This window comes from Drosophila takahashii, chromosome 2R (assembly GCF_030179915.1).
Source record: "Drosophila takahashii strain IR98-3 E-12201 chromosome 2R, DtakHiC1v2, whole genome shotgun sequence".
NCBI classification, from domain to species: domain Eukaryota; kingdom Metazoa; phylum Arthropoda; class Insecta; order Diptera; family Drosophilidae; genus Drosophila; species Drosophila takahashii.
Window position 1 is genome coordinate 35,181,864 of NC_091679.1, and position 18,627 is coordinate 35,200,490.

An 18,627-nucleotide genomic window follows, 5' to 3' on the forward strand; every position below is an offset into this window, starting at 1 on the left:
AACGGCGCTGATATCAACAACTCGCCTCGAACAACAGTGTCGAACTTGCTCTTAGATGCTCTGCGCGCTCTCGTCGGCATTTTGTACTCGTCCCGTCTTTCTGCTGACTGAAAAGTCTTGAAGTAGTGCCTTAAGTTCCCAGTCGTGTGCAAAATCTTTGGTGGAAATCCCCCGCTGAATGCGCTGGCCCCAGTGAGTGATAAATAAAGTGAGTGGTGGTAGTGGTATTTTGGTGTCGTTTCTTGCGGCCGCTTTTCCAATGCGCTGCCTGCCTGCCACATTAAATGTCAAAGCGGTGGGGCAATGAATCACGGCGGATTTTTTAGCCGAGTATAAATACTCCCGATTGGTGTCAGCGGCAGCTGGGCATTTTCCAAGCTACGTTGCGAGTGGCCGATGCAAATGCGGCGCTTAAGTAATAAACGCGCGTATTACAAAATCATTAAAAATCACGGTAAAAAATAAGTGCGACAGCCGCCTCTGCGACTGTGTGAGTGCGCGTCTGTGTGCGCCGAGTGAGGCGTGCGTGTGCTTGTGTGCGTGCTTTCTTGTGCGAGCGGAGCGGCGAACGCAGTGCATGTGAAGAGTACCGCTATAAAAGTTCAGCCATCTGCTCTCCCGCTCGCTCACCGTGTTATATGAGTCCAACACCCAAAAAAGGGAATAAAGAGAGCGAAGCAGCGCCAGTGCCGAAAAACGTTGCAAAAACGAGCGAAAGAAATCAAATTTGTTGCTTCGCACTTGATTGTATTAATTGTTTTTTTTGTGTATTTCTTTTCCTACTTTTTTCCCTTCCTCGCATTTCGCTGTAATTTGTGTGGCTTTTCCGGCTCTCACTTGTTTACGCTGAGGGCGAGCGAGAGAGAGAGCAGGGAGAGCGGGTGCGGAGCGAGAGAATGTGCCAATTGTTGCTGGCAGAAGCAACAAGTTACTGGATGTGGCGGGGGGCGTGGCGGGGGGCAGAGCGTGCCGAGGGCGCCAAAATGAGCCAAAATTTGAAATACGGAATATTGGCCAGCCACAAACGTGGCTTCCAGTTGGCCCCAGCGCAGAATTACGGTTCATTTGGTGTGTGCGAGCGAGAGCAAGTGTGAAAAACAAGCGACCTCCAGCGGCGTCTTGGAATGGAAAGTGCGAGCGAGCGAGAGAGCGCACAGCATACGCCCCCACGCACAGCTATTTCGGTTGCTCCCCAAATGGGTTAAGCAGCGAAACTTAGCCAACACCAATTAGTGACAAAAATATGAGAAATGCACTGGAATGAAGCCGACACTCACTCACACACACTCGCATGTCCGGCGATCGCGTTTATGCGTCAGCCAATGTCGCGATTACTATGCCGCCAACAGCTGTTTGGCCACGATCGCAAAACAGACGCACGTATAAACGCCGATTGGGCGACTAACAAACATGCCAATTGGCCACAGTCACTCTAAGAAAACTGGGAAGTCACTGTTTGCATACCCTAGCAGTTTTGAGAAAATGTAAAGCTTCAAAGTAGATAAGCATACTTCAAATGGTCATTGGAAGAGAACTAAGCTGTCATATCTTATAGAAAACTCCACACAAAAATGTTTTTAAAGATTTCAGTAAGGTTTAGAACTTTTTGTAATTTTATCTTGTTTTAATGTCGTTTTTTGTTCTGCTGGATCATTGGATAAATTTATCGAAAGGACTAAGATAAGGATAAGCTTACCTGCTGGCACTGGAACTTTTTATTAGGCGTTACTTAAATACGGCTATAAAACTATAAACAAGTTACTCAGTGTAAATAATGTAAATTCGCATATTTACCAATGACACCTTGTTCAGCATCTTCTTTACAACCGTTATAGAAGAAACTTTTAAGATAAGAAAGCGACGGAAATTTGTTATCTTCCTGAAAAAACTTACAACTTGTAACCTACAAAACATTAAAGATAAGAAATGTTGCTTCCGTTATAAGAACTGACCGATCTCTTCACCATTCACCAATGTTTATTGCTACCTAGTTACAATAGATACATATATGTTTTTATGTATTTAATAGGCAAATCCATTTCGCCATTTTACGGTAATGAAATACGCACATGTCACATCTGATAAGAATCATAATACCCGTAATACCTAGGGTATGCGGGTTACTGCAACTGCCGCCCGGTCTGACTAACTCGAATGGAAATGCAAAAAATAGCAACAAATGGGCGACGGAGTGGGGCATAGGTGCAGAGTAGAAGAAGAAGAACGAGCGGCAATTAAGACAGCAACAAAAGCCAGCGCCACTTGTGACAGCGAGAGGGAGGAAGAGGGGGGAGATGGGGGCTGTCGGGTGGGGCACTGCATATACATGTGGTTAATTTTAGCAGCAGAGTTCCACTTTCACTCGGCCAGCGACGACACCCACTGTGCAGCAAGCCACCAAGTCTGCCGCGACACTTGCGCGCTTTTTGTCAAAAACTTTGGCTAATCGCCGTCAGGCATGCACACTCTTCAGGCAGTTTGATGAACCCTTACACACACACGCGTTGCACATCCAATGACGTTGCAACTGCACCAATGACATCATCATCATCGCCATCACCAACGAGTCGAGTCGATCGGCGAAAGTTTCCAGTGCAGCAGACGCCCGATAAACAGTGGTTCTCTTATCACGGATGACTCACACATGTGGCACTGTGATCATTGGCCAGCTGATTAGGCCTCGCCAGCAGCGGTGCACTGGGGAAAAATGTTAGCATGATTTTTTTAAATTAAAGTTTATACCAGTGTGATAAGGATAGTTGTTGACCAGATACCGATAAGCAGGCAAAGCTGAAACGATTTTTTTACTTTACTTACTTTTTTTTATTTAGCAGAAAAACATCAGTATAATAGTTTAAGGAGGTGGAGGTGAAACCATATTCCAGTTTTTCACAATTAAAAAAATGCTTTGTCAATAAGTTTTAAAATTAAAAATGTTCCTAACAAAAAAAATTTTTTTTCACGTTTGCTTTGTTTGTTGAAAGTTTTTAATTGGCCTTCAACTGTTATATATATATTTATTTTATATATTTATTCATGGTATTAGTTAGTAGTTCTCGGCAACTAATAAAGGTTTAAAAAACCAAATAATGTTGAAAATATCATTTTTTCGAGTGTATATTTGAATGGAGATGTCATCAGAGCGGACGGGGCCCTTGCAGCCACAACTGGAGCAGTGTCCCATTCCATCACCACTTTATTTTTACCCAAACACTGTTTTATTTTTGCTCACGCCCCATTGCACTGTTGCTGGAAACTACTCGTACTACGCTTAATTGACTGCACACCCAAGTCACCAAGTCAATCGAAGGGAGAGGGAGTTAGAAGGGGGCCCCACTGCGTTTTAGTCACGCCGCCAAGAAACAAGAACAAAACACGACAGCATTTGTTAGCAATTAGAATTGGCCGGTGAACACAACGTGTCGACAAAGCGCCAAGATTTGCAATCAAGCATTAAGTCAATTTGCGGCCAGTCCCCGATCGCTGGACCATCGCGATCGCAGCAATTGAGCAGCAGTTGCATCTCGCGCGATTGCAACACAAATTGCTGAAGGGCTCCGCAACAGCGCCATTGTTAAGTGATCAACACGATTGTACGACAGTGGCTGCTAAAAGTTGGTTGACATCAATTGGTTACTGGGCATGTGGTGTTAATTAGGTATTTAAAATGACTCAGCAGCAGTCTGTTTCTATTCATGGGAATGACTTCTATAATAGAGCCTAAATCTAAATTAGCGTACATTTTCTATAAACGTTTCTCTAATCGAACAGTGTTATTCCAGGGATAATTGCTTTTGAAAGTAAAAGAACCAAATTTCGTAGGCTCCTATTTATAGAAAATATTTTTAAGAATTCAAAAACAGACCCATAGTTAGGTAAAAGAATTATGTTCGGCAAATTCATTCAAGTAATATTTCTTTTGGAAATTAGAATTTAGAAATGAATTTCTGAACCAATTTAGTATTCTTTGGTTTTTTTTTGAATATGTGTGACCTGACTTTCCCCATGAGGATTATCATACTTTAGACCCACTGTAATGGATAATATCCAATCCGCTGTTGGGATTCAATCACATCACCCGCATAACGACACTCGGGAACTTGTGTACCAGTGCGATTTTCCATTCTTAACAGAGATTTTCTTAAACCAACTTCCGTTGTGAGCATTCTTTTGTATCGCTGGTCTTCTGCTGATTAAACCAGCAGCGAGTTCAAGTCGACATAATGCTGAAGGGGCCACATTTTTGGCATTTGCGAACTGTAATTGCGAATGCAATGGGGACCAAGCGGGGGAGTGGGTAAGCTTCGCCCGGCTATGATAACTCAGGCATGGCAGATGCCAGCGATGCCAACGAAATAAATAAACACATCAAATGCGATTTACAACGCTCCTACGAGCATCGTGCGCCTGTGTTTGTATATGAAAATTTAATTTCGCCTAAGATGATTTAATTTTCTATTAATAAGTTTGACCTTCAGCGGCGAAACAAAAATTTTCCCGCCTGCAAACGAAGGTGTTTGGCATATAAACACATAAATAACAGCGCATATACGTATAGATATATTCTGGGTACAGCGCTTTGGAGTATATTCCATTGGGTGCCGAACATTTCATAGGCGTAGCACTTAACATTATCTCTGTGGTGTTTAGCCAACTCCGTGCTGATATTTCTTTATCAGTCGAGGGGCCCCGTCGATAGGACAAACACTCAGCTAAAAAATGGAACCAAAGATATTCACATACTTAGCCTAGAAAGTAATCAACTATTGGGGTCTGCTTTGGGGCCCGTTTTTAAGGGGTCAATGACAAAGTTTAGTGCTTGCAATAAATATGAATATCTGCGAGCAAAACAAAGCAAAAGAAGCGAAACACTTTTATGGCACTTTTCTGATTAAAAACGAAAGCTGGTCGGAGGCAAAGTTTAGTCAGCCTGTCGGCCTCGGCCCAACCCAGAAATGATTTTTGCGACTGTGCGCAGCACGTAGCTATCTAGAAGTCTCTCGGAGTGTTAGGTATATGGGTTTTGGCTTTGGCTTTGGGTTTAGGATCGGGTTCGAGTTCGGGTTCGGTTCTCTGCCCATAGCCATAACTCACGTGTTGGCAGGCTATTCATTACTGGAGTGAGTATTTCAGCATTATGATGTCATATAAAAGAAAGGGGTACGTCGTCGTGCTGGCCAACTGATAATTCGACACGTTCCGGCTGGCGATTCATTAACGAAAGTGGCGCCATTTGAGGCAGGTGGCCAGGTGAAAGCGTTCTAGGCGACTTGAGTCGCCGATATTGATGCCATAACCAATTTTGATGCAACCACTCGCTGACAAAGTCGGCTATTCAATGGCTGCGAGTTGCGAATGGGAAAGCACTCATTGATTTTCGCAACAAGCGAAATTAACATATGCAAATTTATAAAACTAATCGAGGCTGCGAAGCGCGGTGAAAGAAAACGCGTTAAGTTAATACATCAGCAGCGAGCGAAGCTGAAAGCGAACAATAATATTATACTATTCAATGTGTTTATGCATAGCCCGTAACTCGAATTATAGTTACTCGAAGTTAAAGTTTGAAATAGATACTATCAAATGTGTTTTTAAAACCCTGCCAAAATAAAGGGGGTTTTTTTTATCACATGATACTGATGGGGTTAGTTAAATCCATCTGTGGGTTTAAAATAAGATAAAAGGTCTGCAGTTATATTTACCCTATAAATTACGAATAATCTTGTATATTTCTTCTTTCCAGAGTTAGACGTAGAGAAACTCAGGACTGATCACTGACCCAAGCCACTTCACCACCAAGATGTCGTTTCGCGTAGTGCGCAGCTCCAAATTCCGCCACGTCTACGGACAGGCTTTGAAGCGGGAGCAGTGCTACGACAACATTAGGGTGTCCAAGTCCAGCTGGGACTCCACATTCTGTGCGGTGAATCCCAAGTTCCTGGCCATCATCGTGGAGTCGGCGGGCGGCGGAGCCTTCATCGTCTTGCCACACAACAAAGTGAGTGCCCCACCGGACCTATTATAGCTGCATTCATTCGCCTGCTTCGTCTATTAACGTTGAGGGGTATTTTTATCGAAGACAATGGCCAACTATTTATAGGGACCTTTTTGGCATAAAGTTTGCGGCCATTTGCGGGCTTGTTGCCACGTCGCGAGTGACGTCGACGGACTTCGGATGGGTCCCCCCCAATCGCTCATGTGTTTATAAATAGTTATGAATTCTGCTACCCTCGCGGCAGCGGTTCTCTTAGCTGGCGCACTTTTGTAATTTGGCCAAGAGCCAACATGACAAACAAAATCGTCTAATTTTAGAGAGAGAGACGCAGGAAAACGAATACAAATAATTATATTCGTTCGAATCATTGCATTGAAACGCACACTCTGCTGGGCGAATTATAGAGCAATAAAATAATTGTTTATATTCTAATAAATTTCATTTTCACTCCTCGAAATCATTTGGCCATTTGTGCTCCAGATCTAGCCGCATGGGCTTCCGTTCAGTTGTCGCTGTATCCGCAGCTCCCGCAAGAGTGTGGGCGTCACAATCCCCACTCCCCCGATCCTCCATCCATGCTCCTCTTTTGGTCAAAACGTATTTGGAAGCAGGCCGAGTGTCGTTCTAATTGGAACAAATTTGTATGCAAAACGCGCCGTAGCCTCTGCGACCGTTTTTTTCTTTTTTGGACCGACTTTTTGACGGTTAAGCAGCTGCCGCTTCTTTAAGTGACGATTTCTATGTAGAGCGGCTTTCACACGCCCTATTTTACTTATTTTATGGGTACTGGATTTGGTCGGTTGGAGGGCGGGGCAGATGATAAGTGAGATTCATCAAGTGGCCAAGGTTGGCCGCATGTGGCAAGTGTGGAAATGAGCAAGCAAAAGTTCTTGAGCAACTAAAATAGATTTATGCGCTTGGAAGTCTTGTGAAAAATGTTTTGGAATTATATATATTTTTCTGTTACCTACCTTTCTTCCAATACGTATTAATAGAAGACCCCAATTCAGTTTTAAATTGCAAAGCAAAACGTTTTCAAAGTCTTGTAAAGAGTTAAAGTAGGTAAAGTTAAATTATTACCTATAGAAGGTTTCTATACCCAGTAGAATATGATCTTCTTTTTCCCTTAATAAGAAAGATGATTTCTTATTTTCCTTGCCTTTTTTGAAGGAAAAGAAAAGTTCAATCCCTACCGCAAAAAAAGGACTGAGGGATCTATATAAATTTCATGAGAAATCCCTCTCCATGTAATTATTATAAAAATATCCGAAAATTAAAAATAATTTAATCGTGAGAAATATATAATTTCGGCCCTGTTACTTGCTATCCCCATACACATCGCTGTGGAAGTAATCCGCATCCATATTTTCTATAATTCGAGTGCACTTCTTCCCATGAAGTTTACAATTATGGAATGCTTGCTCCGCAGATTAGTGAACGCAGCAGAACCAAATGCAGTCGGAGTCGGCTATAAATAATAATTCGGGAATGGGGCCAATGGGTTGCGAGGTTGCAGTTTTCCGTTGGTGTCTGCTTATGACGTACTCGTCGTCAATTAATTAGTTCGCGTTGGCATATCGTACTAATTGGTATTTAATGGACTTTTCCAGGTTGGTCGCATAGCGGCAGACCACCCGTTGGTGGGAGGACACAAGGGTCCTGTGCTGGACATCGCCTGGTGCCCCCACAACGACAATGTGATCGCCTCCGGATCAGAGGACTGCGTGGTCAAGGTGTGGCAGATTCCCGACGGCGGACTGTCGCGCACGCTCACCGAACCCGTGGTCGATCTGGTCTTCCACCAGCGTCGCGTGGGCCTGGTGCTGTGGCATCCCTCGGCCCTCAATGTGCTGCTCACCGCCGGCTCCGATAACCAGGTCAGTAAATGCTAGTCTTCCTTCACAGAACCAATACTCATAATACTCTCTTTCCGCCTTAGGTTGTCATTTGGAACGTGGGCACTGGCGAAATCCTTGTGCACATCGACTCCCACCCGGACATCGTGTACAGCGCCTGCTTCAATTGGGACGGCTCCAAGCTGGTCACCACCTGCAAGGACAAGAAAATCCGCATCTACGACCCGCGCACAGGGGAGCTGGATAGCGAGGCTATGTGCCACGAGGGCTCCAAGGCCACGCGGGCCATTTTCCTGCGCCACGGTCTGATCTTCACGACGGGCTTCAACCGGAGCTCGGAGCGCCAGTACTCGCTGCGCGCACCGGACGCCCTCAACGAGCCCATCGTCATGGTGGAGCTGGACACGTCCAACGGTGTGATGTTCCCGCTCTACGATGCAGACACGAACATGATCTATCTGTGCGGCAAGGGTGACTCGGTCATCAGGTATTTCGAGGTTAGTAATAGGACTTTGAATGTGGCTTTCCCTTGTAATCTAATCCTGTATCCCTTTTTTTTTTTAAAGGTAACGCCCGAGCCTCCTTTCGTGCACTACATTAACACGTTTCAGACGACAGAGCCACAGCGTGGTATTGGTTTGATGCCCAAGCGAGGCTGTGATGTCACCACCTGCGAGGTTGCCAAGTTCTATCGCATGAACAACAACGGTCTGTGCCAAGTCATATCGATGACGGTGCCGCGCAAATCGGATCTCTTCCAGGAGGATCTCTACCCCGACACGCTGGCGGAGGATGCTGCCATCACCGCGGAGGAGTGGATCGACGGCAAGGACGCGGATCCGATCACATTTTCGCTCAAAGTAAGTTGCCGCGGTGGAGGCGACGCCACTCCGTTTGTACTCCGCGTTGGAACATACAGCGCTCGCAGCCGAATGCGGTGAGGGTTCGGCCACCATGCCAGCCATTCTGCCGGCGATCAGAGCGTACAAGATATAGGACTTATATCAGCATGCCTTCTCGCGGGGCCTGTCCACAGTTGGCAATGCGGCTCGAAGTGGATGAGGCAGCCGCTGCCACTGTGGGTGCCCCTTCTCCAATGTATTCCAACGGCTTTTGCAGTTGCTTTTTCTTGTGTGAAGCGAGCTTCCTGCCTTTGTTGCCTGCGCTTGCTTTGCTTGCGTTCCTTTCTGCGTTATCTACGTTTGTGTCTCGTCCGCCCAGCCACAGTCCACTCACCTACACTGACTACAGACCTCATTTTAGCGATAAACTTATAGCTCCAAGAAGTGGCATTGTAAATACAGGCCTAGTAGAAGTTTACCTAGTTACCCATAAGCAGATTAAACTCATATTGAACTGCAGAGATGTCTACTATAAGCCAGGATATTACCATAACTTAACACGTACATTTGTTTGTTTCACATCTTAAGTAGCAGTTTATGTAAAATTATTTATCGAGTACTATTTTGGCCAGTAAGACGCCGCACACATGCACACTTGGCCCTAACACGCACGCGAATGCGCGTGGCGCTTGTTGTTGTGTTCATTGTTGCTTGTTGTGTTCTGAAACGAACAGATTTTCTAATCCACCTAATAAGGATCGCGTTTCCATTGTACAGGGTGGCTACGTCTCCTCGTCGGTCAACAAGTCGCTGCCGGCGAAGAAGGCGGGCAACATTCTCAACAAGCCCAGAGGCGATGGCGGCAGCTCCGGAGCGGCGAGCAGCAGTGCGGGCGGCGGCGGCTCCTATGCGTCCGGAAACAACAACGAGGCTAGCGAGGGCGGACCGCCAGCAGCGGTTTTGTCGGTGAGTATTTTCGTTGCATCAATGGGTTTCCCGACTAATCCAGTGCTTGATATCCCAAAGGAAAAGGACCTGCGCACCATCCAGGATGAGATCCGCAAACTCAAGGCGATCATCGTGAAGCAGGAGAACCGTATACGCGCTCTGGAGGCCAAGGAGGATGCCCGCAACAAGAACGGAAGCGATGCTGCGCCAGCTTCTGCGGCATCTGCTGCCTCCGATGGCAAGGCCAGCGAAAGTGCCAATGACCACGCGTCCACATCAGCAGGAACGGCAAAGGACGAGGACTAGGTCTGGCCAAAAAGAAGGACTGGACTGATGGAAATGGGCGGAATGGATTGGAGGAGAGACAGAGAACTGCTTGTAGAAGCTCGTAGTTACCGCTTAATTTCTCTAATGCAACATAACGTTTATTTCGTACGCAATGAGGGCGAATTGGAAACGAGAAGAAGTTATTGTCTATTATGATTATGGTTTCGATTATTTATTTTGTATAATTTAATATTAGGTCCTTAGCGAGCGAAATCAGTTGAGTGTGGCACAGATAGGGTTAGAGAACGCCGAGCTTAACCATCAAATCGAACACTAGCGAGCAGAGCTGAACGGTTAACGTATAAAGAATAACATTAAACTACATCCTGCCAAAAATATATAAAAACCTAACGAACTACCTACGATTTGCGCCCAAAATCAAGCTGAGCGAAGGGCAGACACTCGGCCCTTCAATCGTTTTTTGTAACGCAAGTGTGAAATTGTTGTAAATTTAACAAAGGCAAATCATAGACTAAACCTCAATCACCTAAGAGTTAACATTTACCTACCAAATTTGTACGAGCTCCTTTCTGTAACGTCCTGTATATTTGTACGTCCCGAAAGTTTTCATGACAGTAGTTAATAGATTTGATACTGTTCATCCTAGCTGAGGGCCCCCAAATCAGTCACATTTCCCTGCAAATTGTCGTGTCAAACATTACGAATTTAGTAAGAAAGTGAGGGGGGTCATCGGACTTAATTCGTTTTCATAATCAAAATTTTCTTGTTCAAACTAATGATAAGCTGTATTTTGAAATAATAAGAATAACAATAAATGCAACAAAATCAGAAAGAAAATAAGAAACCAACGAACCTATTTTTATAAAGACTTCTTTTAATTTTACTTTTCTTTTATTTCTTATTTTATTTGTTAAAGAGGAATGGTGTTATGCTGCAAAAGTAGAGAGCGAGAGCGCCACTAAAATGCCTACCGATTTTGTAATTGAATTGTAAAATGCTGACTATAAACATATACATAAATACTCTATATACAAATAATTTACAATTTGATACGGAATAAAAGAATATACAACAAATGCCAGAAGAACTTGATTGCTCAAAATGGAGTCTATTACATGTTTTAAATATTTTAATGTTTAAATATTTTAATGTTTAAATCATTTTTAAAACTGCTCTTGGAAATATGTATAATTTATTATAGTTTTTAATGGTACCTTTGAATGCATTTTAAACTAATTGACAACTTTTAATTGCACAAATAAGCTCATCCATGCGCTATTTATTTGTGGGAGCTCATTTGTTCGGTTCAATTGAATATGCAAATGCATTTAATTTCTGCCTAAACAGTTTTAGAGCATACTGCAAATGTGTTGTGTGTAATTATTACCTTAGCAAGCAAACCAAAAAAATGTAATTTCAATTTACGTGTATAACGAATCTGACATTTTAATTAAACTTGGCCGAGTGCGCTTTTGTGGGTGTGCGTTGCAATTATGATAGAGTGTGTTCCCAACCAAGTTGTTGATTTAATTAAAATTATGTTTGTTATGCAAGTTCCGGCGATTGCCGGTAGCAATATGTTGACCTTTTCTGTTGGCCAGAGGTGCATGTGTGCCTTAAAACGAACGGAGTCCGTATGGATATTATAAACGAAATGCTCAACAATTTAAAAAAATCATCGCATACTCTTCTATATAATTCTTCTCGTATCATTCTTTATAAGGATCAATGGCTGTTTTGATTTTTATAATGGAACTTATATGATTAAAGATCAATGCCACATAAAATTTGATACCAGATGTTTTTTTATGTTTAAAGTGCTATCTTAACTATTTTATATTATGCGATATTTTACTCCGCATACTCTACCGCTGGGCTGTGACTGTGTCTGCCACTGTGTCTACTGCCTTAGGACAAATGAAGCCGAACTTCCATAACCCGGAAGTCAAATTTAAATCGAAAATCGCTTAGTAACTATATTTCGTACCATATTAGCATTAAATGGGTTTTTTTTGTGTCTACCAAAATTTCTAAAAGTTTCAATTAAAAATTTATGAGAATACGATTATTCAGACACGTGTTTTTTTTATATCAGGCCTAAGCCTACCATTACACTTAGCTTTAATAGTAGTTCTTTTTCAAAGCGGAAATGTGAAAACAATATTTTTAAATATAGAACTATTGAGAAATATAAATTCAAACATACATTATTTTTTTTGGTACAATCTAATTTTGTAAGCTTCTGCTGACCATAAAAGGATCTATCTCATCCCGCTAATCTCACAAGTTAAATGCTTTTCTTTCTGTGCTTATAATTAATTCCTCTGATTGGGCGGCCTATAAAAGCTGACGTCCCGAAACGGGCTAGTTCAGTTGGACTGTGCTTACTTACAAATGAGTCAAAATCTGCCAAGTGGGCCACCCCTGTTCCGAAGGTCCGAATTTCATCGAACTTTTTTACTTTTCCGGTTCACAACGAAAATATAAGAACTTCATTTGAACGGTTTTGCGAAATTTTGAGTTTTACCGGAGTTATAGGGGTCAAAACATGGCATTTTTGACACTTTTTCGAAAAAGTTGCACTCAGACATTAATTCATAACTTCGGAACGGAAAGAGATATCTTTATGATGTTTTCACTAATCGCTCAAGAATTATTATGGCTTTTCATAAAAAAATGTAAAAAAAAATTAAAATTTATTTTTCTTAAAAATAAATCAACATTTTTTGTTAGTTTTTATTTTTTTCAGTGTTCTTCACCAGCTATAGAGTTTAAAACCATTTGAAAATGAAGTTTGATTCATTACGAAAAAGATCCAAAAAAAAAAAAGAGTGGCCCGGCCAAAGGTTTTTCGCAATATCGATTTGAAGAAGGGCGCACAGCGGTTTTCCATACAAAAACGGCTTGCTCGTGAAAATTGGCTGGTCAACACATGCCGTTGCGCGCGTAGCGTCAGCCGACTGAAGATGTCAATGAGGCACTTCTTGTCGTTTTGTATGGGAATCCGCTGTGCGCTCTTCTTCAATTCAATATTGCGAAAAACCTTTGGCCGGGCCACTCTTTTTTTTTTTTTGAATTTTTTCGTAATGAATCAAACTTCATTTTCAAATGGTTTTAAACTCTATAGCTGGTGAAGAACACTGAAAAAAATAAAAACTAAAAAAAAATGTTGATTTATTTTTAAGAAAAATAAATTTTAATTTTTTTTTACATTTTTTTATGGAAAGCCATAATAATTCTTGAGCGATTAGTGAAAACATCATAAAGATATCTCTTACCGTTCCGAAGTTATGAATTTTTGACTGAGTGCAACTTTTTCGAAAAAGTGTCAAAAATGCCATGTTTTGACCCCTATAACTCCGGTAAAACTCAAAATTTCGCAAAACCGTTCAAATGAAGTTCTTATATTTTCGTTGTGAACCGGAAAAGTAAAAAAGTTCGATGAAAATCGGACCTTCGGAACAGGGGTGGCCCACTTGGCAGATTTTGACTCAAATAGTATTACATTATTTTGATGATAATTAAGAGATATGATGAAACTTTTAGCAGTATACGTGTGCCTCCTTTGGCTGGCAACTAATGTTCGGTAAGGATAGGAATTTCTTCAAATGTAGTGAATTCTCTGTCTAAAATCCGAACACCTACAGGGCAAAATCTGCTTTAAACGTAACGAGTTCCGGAGAGAGGAGCACTGGACAGCTCCTGCCAATGGTTATCAACACCTGGCCCTTTTCGGTCGCCAACGAGGAGGCGTGGCGCATCCTGAACCTAAAAAAGGGCGGAATTGGTCAGACGAGGGATGCCGTGGTGGGCGGAATTTCAGAGTGCGAAAGGCTACAATGCGATAAAGCTGTGGGCTTCGGCGGCAATGCCGACGAGCGTGGAGATGTCTCGCTGGACGCCTTGGTCATGGATGGAAGCACCATGGAGATCGGAGCAGTGGGCGATCTTCGGCGGATGAGGAGCGCCATTAAGGTGGCCCGTCACGTTCTGGAGCACACACATCACACTCTTTTGGTGGGCGATGGAGCCGCGGATTTTGCCAATGCCATGGGATTCCAAAACGAATCACTGAACACTCCAGAAACCGCAGCCATAACGCAAAATTGGACGTTGCATAACTGCCAGCCGAACTTCTGGCGAAATGTCTATCCGGATCCCAGATCCTCCTGCGGTCCCTACCAGCCCTTGTCTTTGTTGGATGAGCAGGCTACTCGAGCTGAGCAGGTTGAGATCGGGCCCGACAACCACGATACCATCACCATGGCCGCAATCGATGAGGAGGGCAACATCCACGTGGGCACTTCTACCAATGGATTAAGACACACGCCAGTGCTGCCATCACTCAGCTTGAAAAACAGGACAAATAAGCCAAAAAATTCAGGGAAAAAAAGGACAAAAACATTTTAAAAAAGGACAAAAGTAAATGCGCCTCCATTTTTCTGTTTTTACCAATGGGTTATAAATTTACTTAATTTAAATGGATTTTGTATAAAATTCAATTATGTAATGATCTCCTGCGCCCGACTCACAACCTTCTTCGTTTGATAATTTTACCATGGTAAATTTTTGTGCGTATACGTAATAATCTAAAATTATTCAAATAATAAAAGCATTTCAAGTGACTGCATAGGTTATAAAGGGTGTTTTTTTAAAGGTATAGAACTTTAAGTTAGCATCACTGTTCAAGATGGCGACCGATTTAACAGCTGTCAAGTGATTTATTCTCAGTTTGGTTTGGCAATTCATCATGAATAGACTCACGCCTAAACAACGCTTGCAAATACGAATACGTATCGCGCACTAATTTAATTTAATTTAATTTAATTTATTTTGGTTTTATCCCAGTGCTACAGGCTAAGTGAAGCCTTTTAGTTATGACACCAGTCACAGTGTAAAGTCATTGGTCTAAGCGGATAAGCCACAAACGCCAAACCATTTGGAAGACAACATTCGCCGTGTTATTGCCGATATACGGCCGCAAATGTTGGAAAAAGTCATCGAAAATTGTACGTCCAGATTGGACTACATCCGAGCCAGCCGCGGCGGTCATATGCCAGAAATCATATATAACCCAATAACCCGATAAGAGTCGTTCAAATCTGAATTTTTTTCTGACAAAAAAACAGAAAGTAAAAATTGAGAAATTTTTAAAATGTTTTCCTCTTTTTTTTGCCACAGAAAAAATTGTACTATAAAGAAAATTCATCGACTGCTTTACGTCTCTTTGATAATTTGTAAAAAGAATTATTTTTTAAGTGCCGAGCTGTAAGACTGATAGTTAAAAAGGCGTTTTAGCATATAAAAACAGGTTTATACACTTTCGACTATCAAAAATAACACTCAAAACCGCATTTTTAAAAAAAAAGGACAGATTTCCGGATAGGGGATGTTTGAAATTTTTTCCGGATAAAGCCGTTAAAAAAAGGACAGATCTGTCCGGAAAAAGGACAAAATGGCAGCACTGACACACGCTACCCGGACGTGTTGGGGATGCGTCGATCCCTGGTTCCGCTGCCTACGCAGATAACGAGGTGGGCGCTGCTGTGGCCACCGGAGATGGTGACGTCCTGATGCGCTTTCTTCCCTCCCTCCTGGCTGTGGAAGCCATGCGGGCGGGCAAGACCCCGGCGGAGGCAGCGGAATCGGCAATCAAGCGAGTCCGGAAGTACGGAAATCGATTTGATGGCGCCATTATCGCCGTAGATCGCCTTGGAAACTATGCAGCGGCTTGTCACGGTGTTACTGCCTTCAAGAAGGAATTCTCCTTCATGGTCAGCAGCCCGGCCAATTTGAAACATCCCACCCGTAAGGAAACGGTGACATGCACGACGGATCTCTTTGCAACCTCATCCAAACACAATCGTGAAGTTATTTGGTAGGCTTATTAGTTGAATAGTTGGTATATATTTATTGGGTTTCATATAGGAATATGGGTATTTGTATAAACAATAAAAATAAAACTTATTAAGAAGTCATTATCTTGGGAAATTTTAATTTGGCTAATCTAAAGAACCGATTGTATAAATAACATATTTTTTGAAACCTTAAAAATAAGTATTTAGGGGTAAGCAACACACAAAATTCTATGGTTATCATGTCGTTATCATCGTTCACGATGACTCAGTAAACAATGATGCTGCGGCATTAAAAAGCGGGCTCAATTTTTGTCTTCTTTCGCCATCGAGATGAGGTTACTGCCATTCATTAGAAATTACCTAATAAAACATAAGTTAAAAACTTATTTTACTTTTATGGAAACAAATTGATTTTTGAGATCACCAGAAGTATTGAATGTTAAAGGAGCGATCGTAACGAGTTTATTACCTCGTTAAGAGTTGATTGTTTATAATAGTTACCTTTGTAAACTTTACATAACATAATAACATAACCCGGACTTCCTTAATTTTTCAAATTCGATCCAATTTGATTGTAAAATCGCTTAATTTTTGGGATTTAATTAAAATGAGTTTTTTATTTGTGTTTTCTTCAATAACCGGACGAATTTTTCCAAAAATTGCTATTAAAAATAAAGGAGATAACGATTATGAAGGCACACGTTTCTTCTTGTTTTTGTCATGTCAGTGTCTTTCTTATCTGCTAGGCCTAGGCCTACAATTACACTCAGCTTAATATTTTCTTCTTTTTAACACTTTACACTTTAAGATATAGAAATATTGGGAAAGATAAGACTTTTCAGCACAATCTGAATTTTTATACCCGTTACTCGTAGAGTAAAAGGGTATATTGGATTCGTGCAAAAGTATGTAACAGGTAGAAGGAAGCGTTTCCGACCCTATAAACTATATATATTCTTGATCAGGATCACTAGCCGAGTCGATCTAGCCATGTCCTCTGTCCGACTCTCTGTCTGTATGAACGCTGAGATCTCGGAAACTATAAAAGTTAGAAGATTGCCATTTTGCATGCGGATTCTAGGAGTTCCTACGCAGCGCAAGTTTGTTTCAAAAAGGTGCCACGCCCCCTCTAACGCCCACAATCGCTTATATACGATTTTAAAAATTTCGGGGCACCCGACTATAGCGTTCTCTGTTGTTAAATTAAGTTTATTTTCCATGAATGGAACTTTCTGAGCTCGCTAATCACTGTTACTCAAAACTACAGTTTTTTTCAGTGTTTATTCTTAATTCTTCTGATTAGGCGGCCTATAAAATCAGAAGACCCAAAAGAGTTTCGCTCAGTTTGCCTGTGCTAGCTTACAAATAATATTAAATTATTTTGATTATAATTAAGAGTTATGTTGAAACTTTTAGCAGTATACGTGTGCTTTCTTTGGCTGGCAACTAATGTTCGGTAAAGATAGAAATTTCTTTAAAAGTAGTGAAATAGTTCACTTTCTGAAACCCGAACCCCTGCAGGGCAAAATCTACTTTAAACGTAACGAGTTCGGGACAGAGGAGCACTGGAAAGCTCTTGCCAATGGTTATCAACACCTGGTCCTTTTTTGTCGCAAACGAGGAGGCGTGGCGCATCCTGAACCTAAAAAAGGGCGGAATTGGTCAGACGAGGGATGCCGTGGTGGGCGGAATTTCGGAGTGCGAGAGGCTGCAGTGCCATAAAGAAGTGGGCTACGGTGCCAATCCCGACGAGCGTGGAGATGTCTCGCTGGACGCCTTGGTCATGGATGGCAGCACCATGGAGATCGGAGCAGTGGGCGATCTTCGGCGGATTAGGAGCGCCATTAAGGTGGCCCGTCACGTCCTGGAGCACACTCATCACACCCTTTTGGTGGGCGATGGAGCCGCGGATTTCGCCAATGCCATGGGATTCCCGAACGAGACTCTGAACACTGCAGAAACCACAGCCATGACCCAAAATTGGACGGAGCATAACTGCCAGCCGAACTTCTGGCGAAATGTCTATCCGGATCCCAAGTCCTCATGCGGTCCCTACAAGCCATTGAATTCGTGGGATGAGCACGCTTCTCGAAATGACCAGGTTGAGCTCGGGCCCGACAACCACGATACCATCACCATGGCCGCCATCGATGAGGAGGGCAACATCCACGTGGGCACTTCTACCAACGGACTAAGACACACGCTACCCGGACGTGTTGGGGATGCGTCGATCCCTGGATCCGGAGCCTATGCAGACAACGAGGTGGGCGCTGCTGTGGCCACCGGAGATGGTGACGTCCTGATGCGCTTTCTTCCCTCCCTCCGAGCTGTGGAGGCCATGCGGGCGGGCAAAACGCCGGCACAGGCAGTGGAGTCGGTAATCCAGCGAATCCGAAAGCACATAGATCGTTTTGAGGGCGCCCTTATCGCCGTGGATCGGTTTGGAAATTATTCAGCTGCCTGTCATGGTGTGGTTTATTTAAAGCAGAGCTTCAGGTTCATAGTTAGTAGCCCGGCCTACCCGAATCAGCCGACGCGTAGGGAAGTTGTTAAGTGCACTACGGTACTAAAGGAAACTCCGTCCGAACTTGATCGTCAAGTTATTTGGTAGGTGTAAAACCGACAGAATAATAAGAATAATGAAACTAACAGTCCAAATAATAAAAACAAAATCTTTGATAACAAATCGCTGTAAAATCATGTCGATATGATCGTTCTCGATGAGCCGGTAAATCATGATGCTGCGGCACTAAAAAGCGAGCTCAATTTATGTCTTCTTTTGCCATCGAGATGAGGTTACTGCCTTTCATTAGCGCTCAATGATTGTGAAAAGCGTTGCA

General features: G+C 42.7%; 2 protein-coding genes and 1 pseudogene across 5 annotated transcripts; all 3 read left to right on the forward strand.

Annotated features, from left to right (window-relative positions):
* The first annotated feature begins 10 nt into the window (after positions 1 to 10).
* On the forward strand, positions 11 to 11,005 carry coro (protein coronin). Of its 4 annotated transcripts, none has more exons than XM_017148358.3 (7): positions 11 to 192; positions 5,744 to 5,998; positions 7,606 to 7,872; positions 7,935 to 8,348; positions 8,418 to 8,711; positions 9,450 to 9,659; positions 9,720 to 11,005. In XM_017148358.3, the coding sequence occupies exons 2-7, from the start codon at positions 5,801 to 5,803 to the stop codon at positions 9,945 to 9,947; spliced, it is 1,611 nt and encodes a 536-aa protein (XP_017003847.1). In that variant the 5' UTR covers positions 11 to 192; positions 5,744 to 5,800; the 3' UTR covers positions 9,948 to 11,005. The 4 variants fall into 4 exon arrangements, with proteins under 4 accessions (XP_017003847.1, XP_017003846.1, XP_017003848.1 ...); XM_017148357.3 differs by having other exon boundaries at positions 12 to 208; XM_017148359.3 differs by having other exon boundaries at positions 13 to 208; positions 9,471 to 9,659.
* Positions 11,006 to 13,409: 2,404 nt separating this feature from the next.
* On the forward strand, positions 13,410 to 15,816 carry LOC123002686 (putative N(4)-(beta-N-acetylglucosaminyl)-L-asparaginase GD10667; annotated as a pseudogene).
* A 1,535-nt stretch (positions 15,817 to 17,351) lies between these two features.
* Positions 17,352 to 18,398, forward strand: LOC108061924 (putative N(4)-(beta-N-acetylglucosaminyl)-L-asparaginase GD10667). Its single transcript, XM_017148360.2, has one exon. The coding sequence runs from the start codon at positions 17,370 to 17,372 to the stop codon at positions 18,396 to 18,398; it is 1,029 nt and encodes a 342-aa protein (XP_017003849.2). The 5' UTR covers positions 17,352 to 17,369.
* Positions 18,399 to 18,627: the final 229 nt, after the last annotated feature.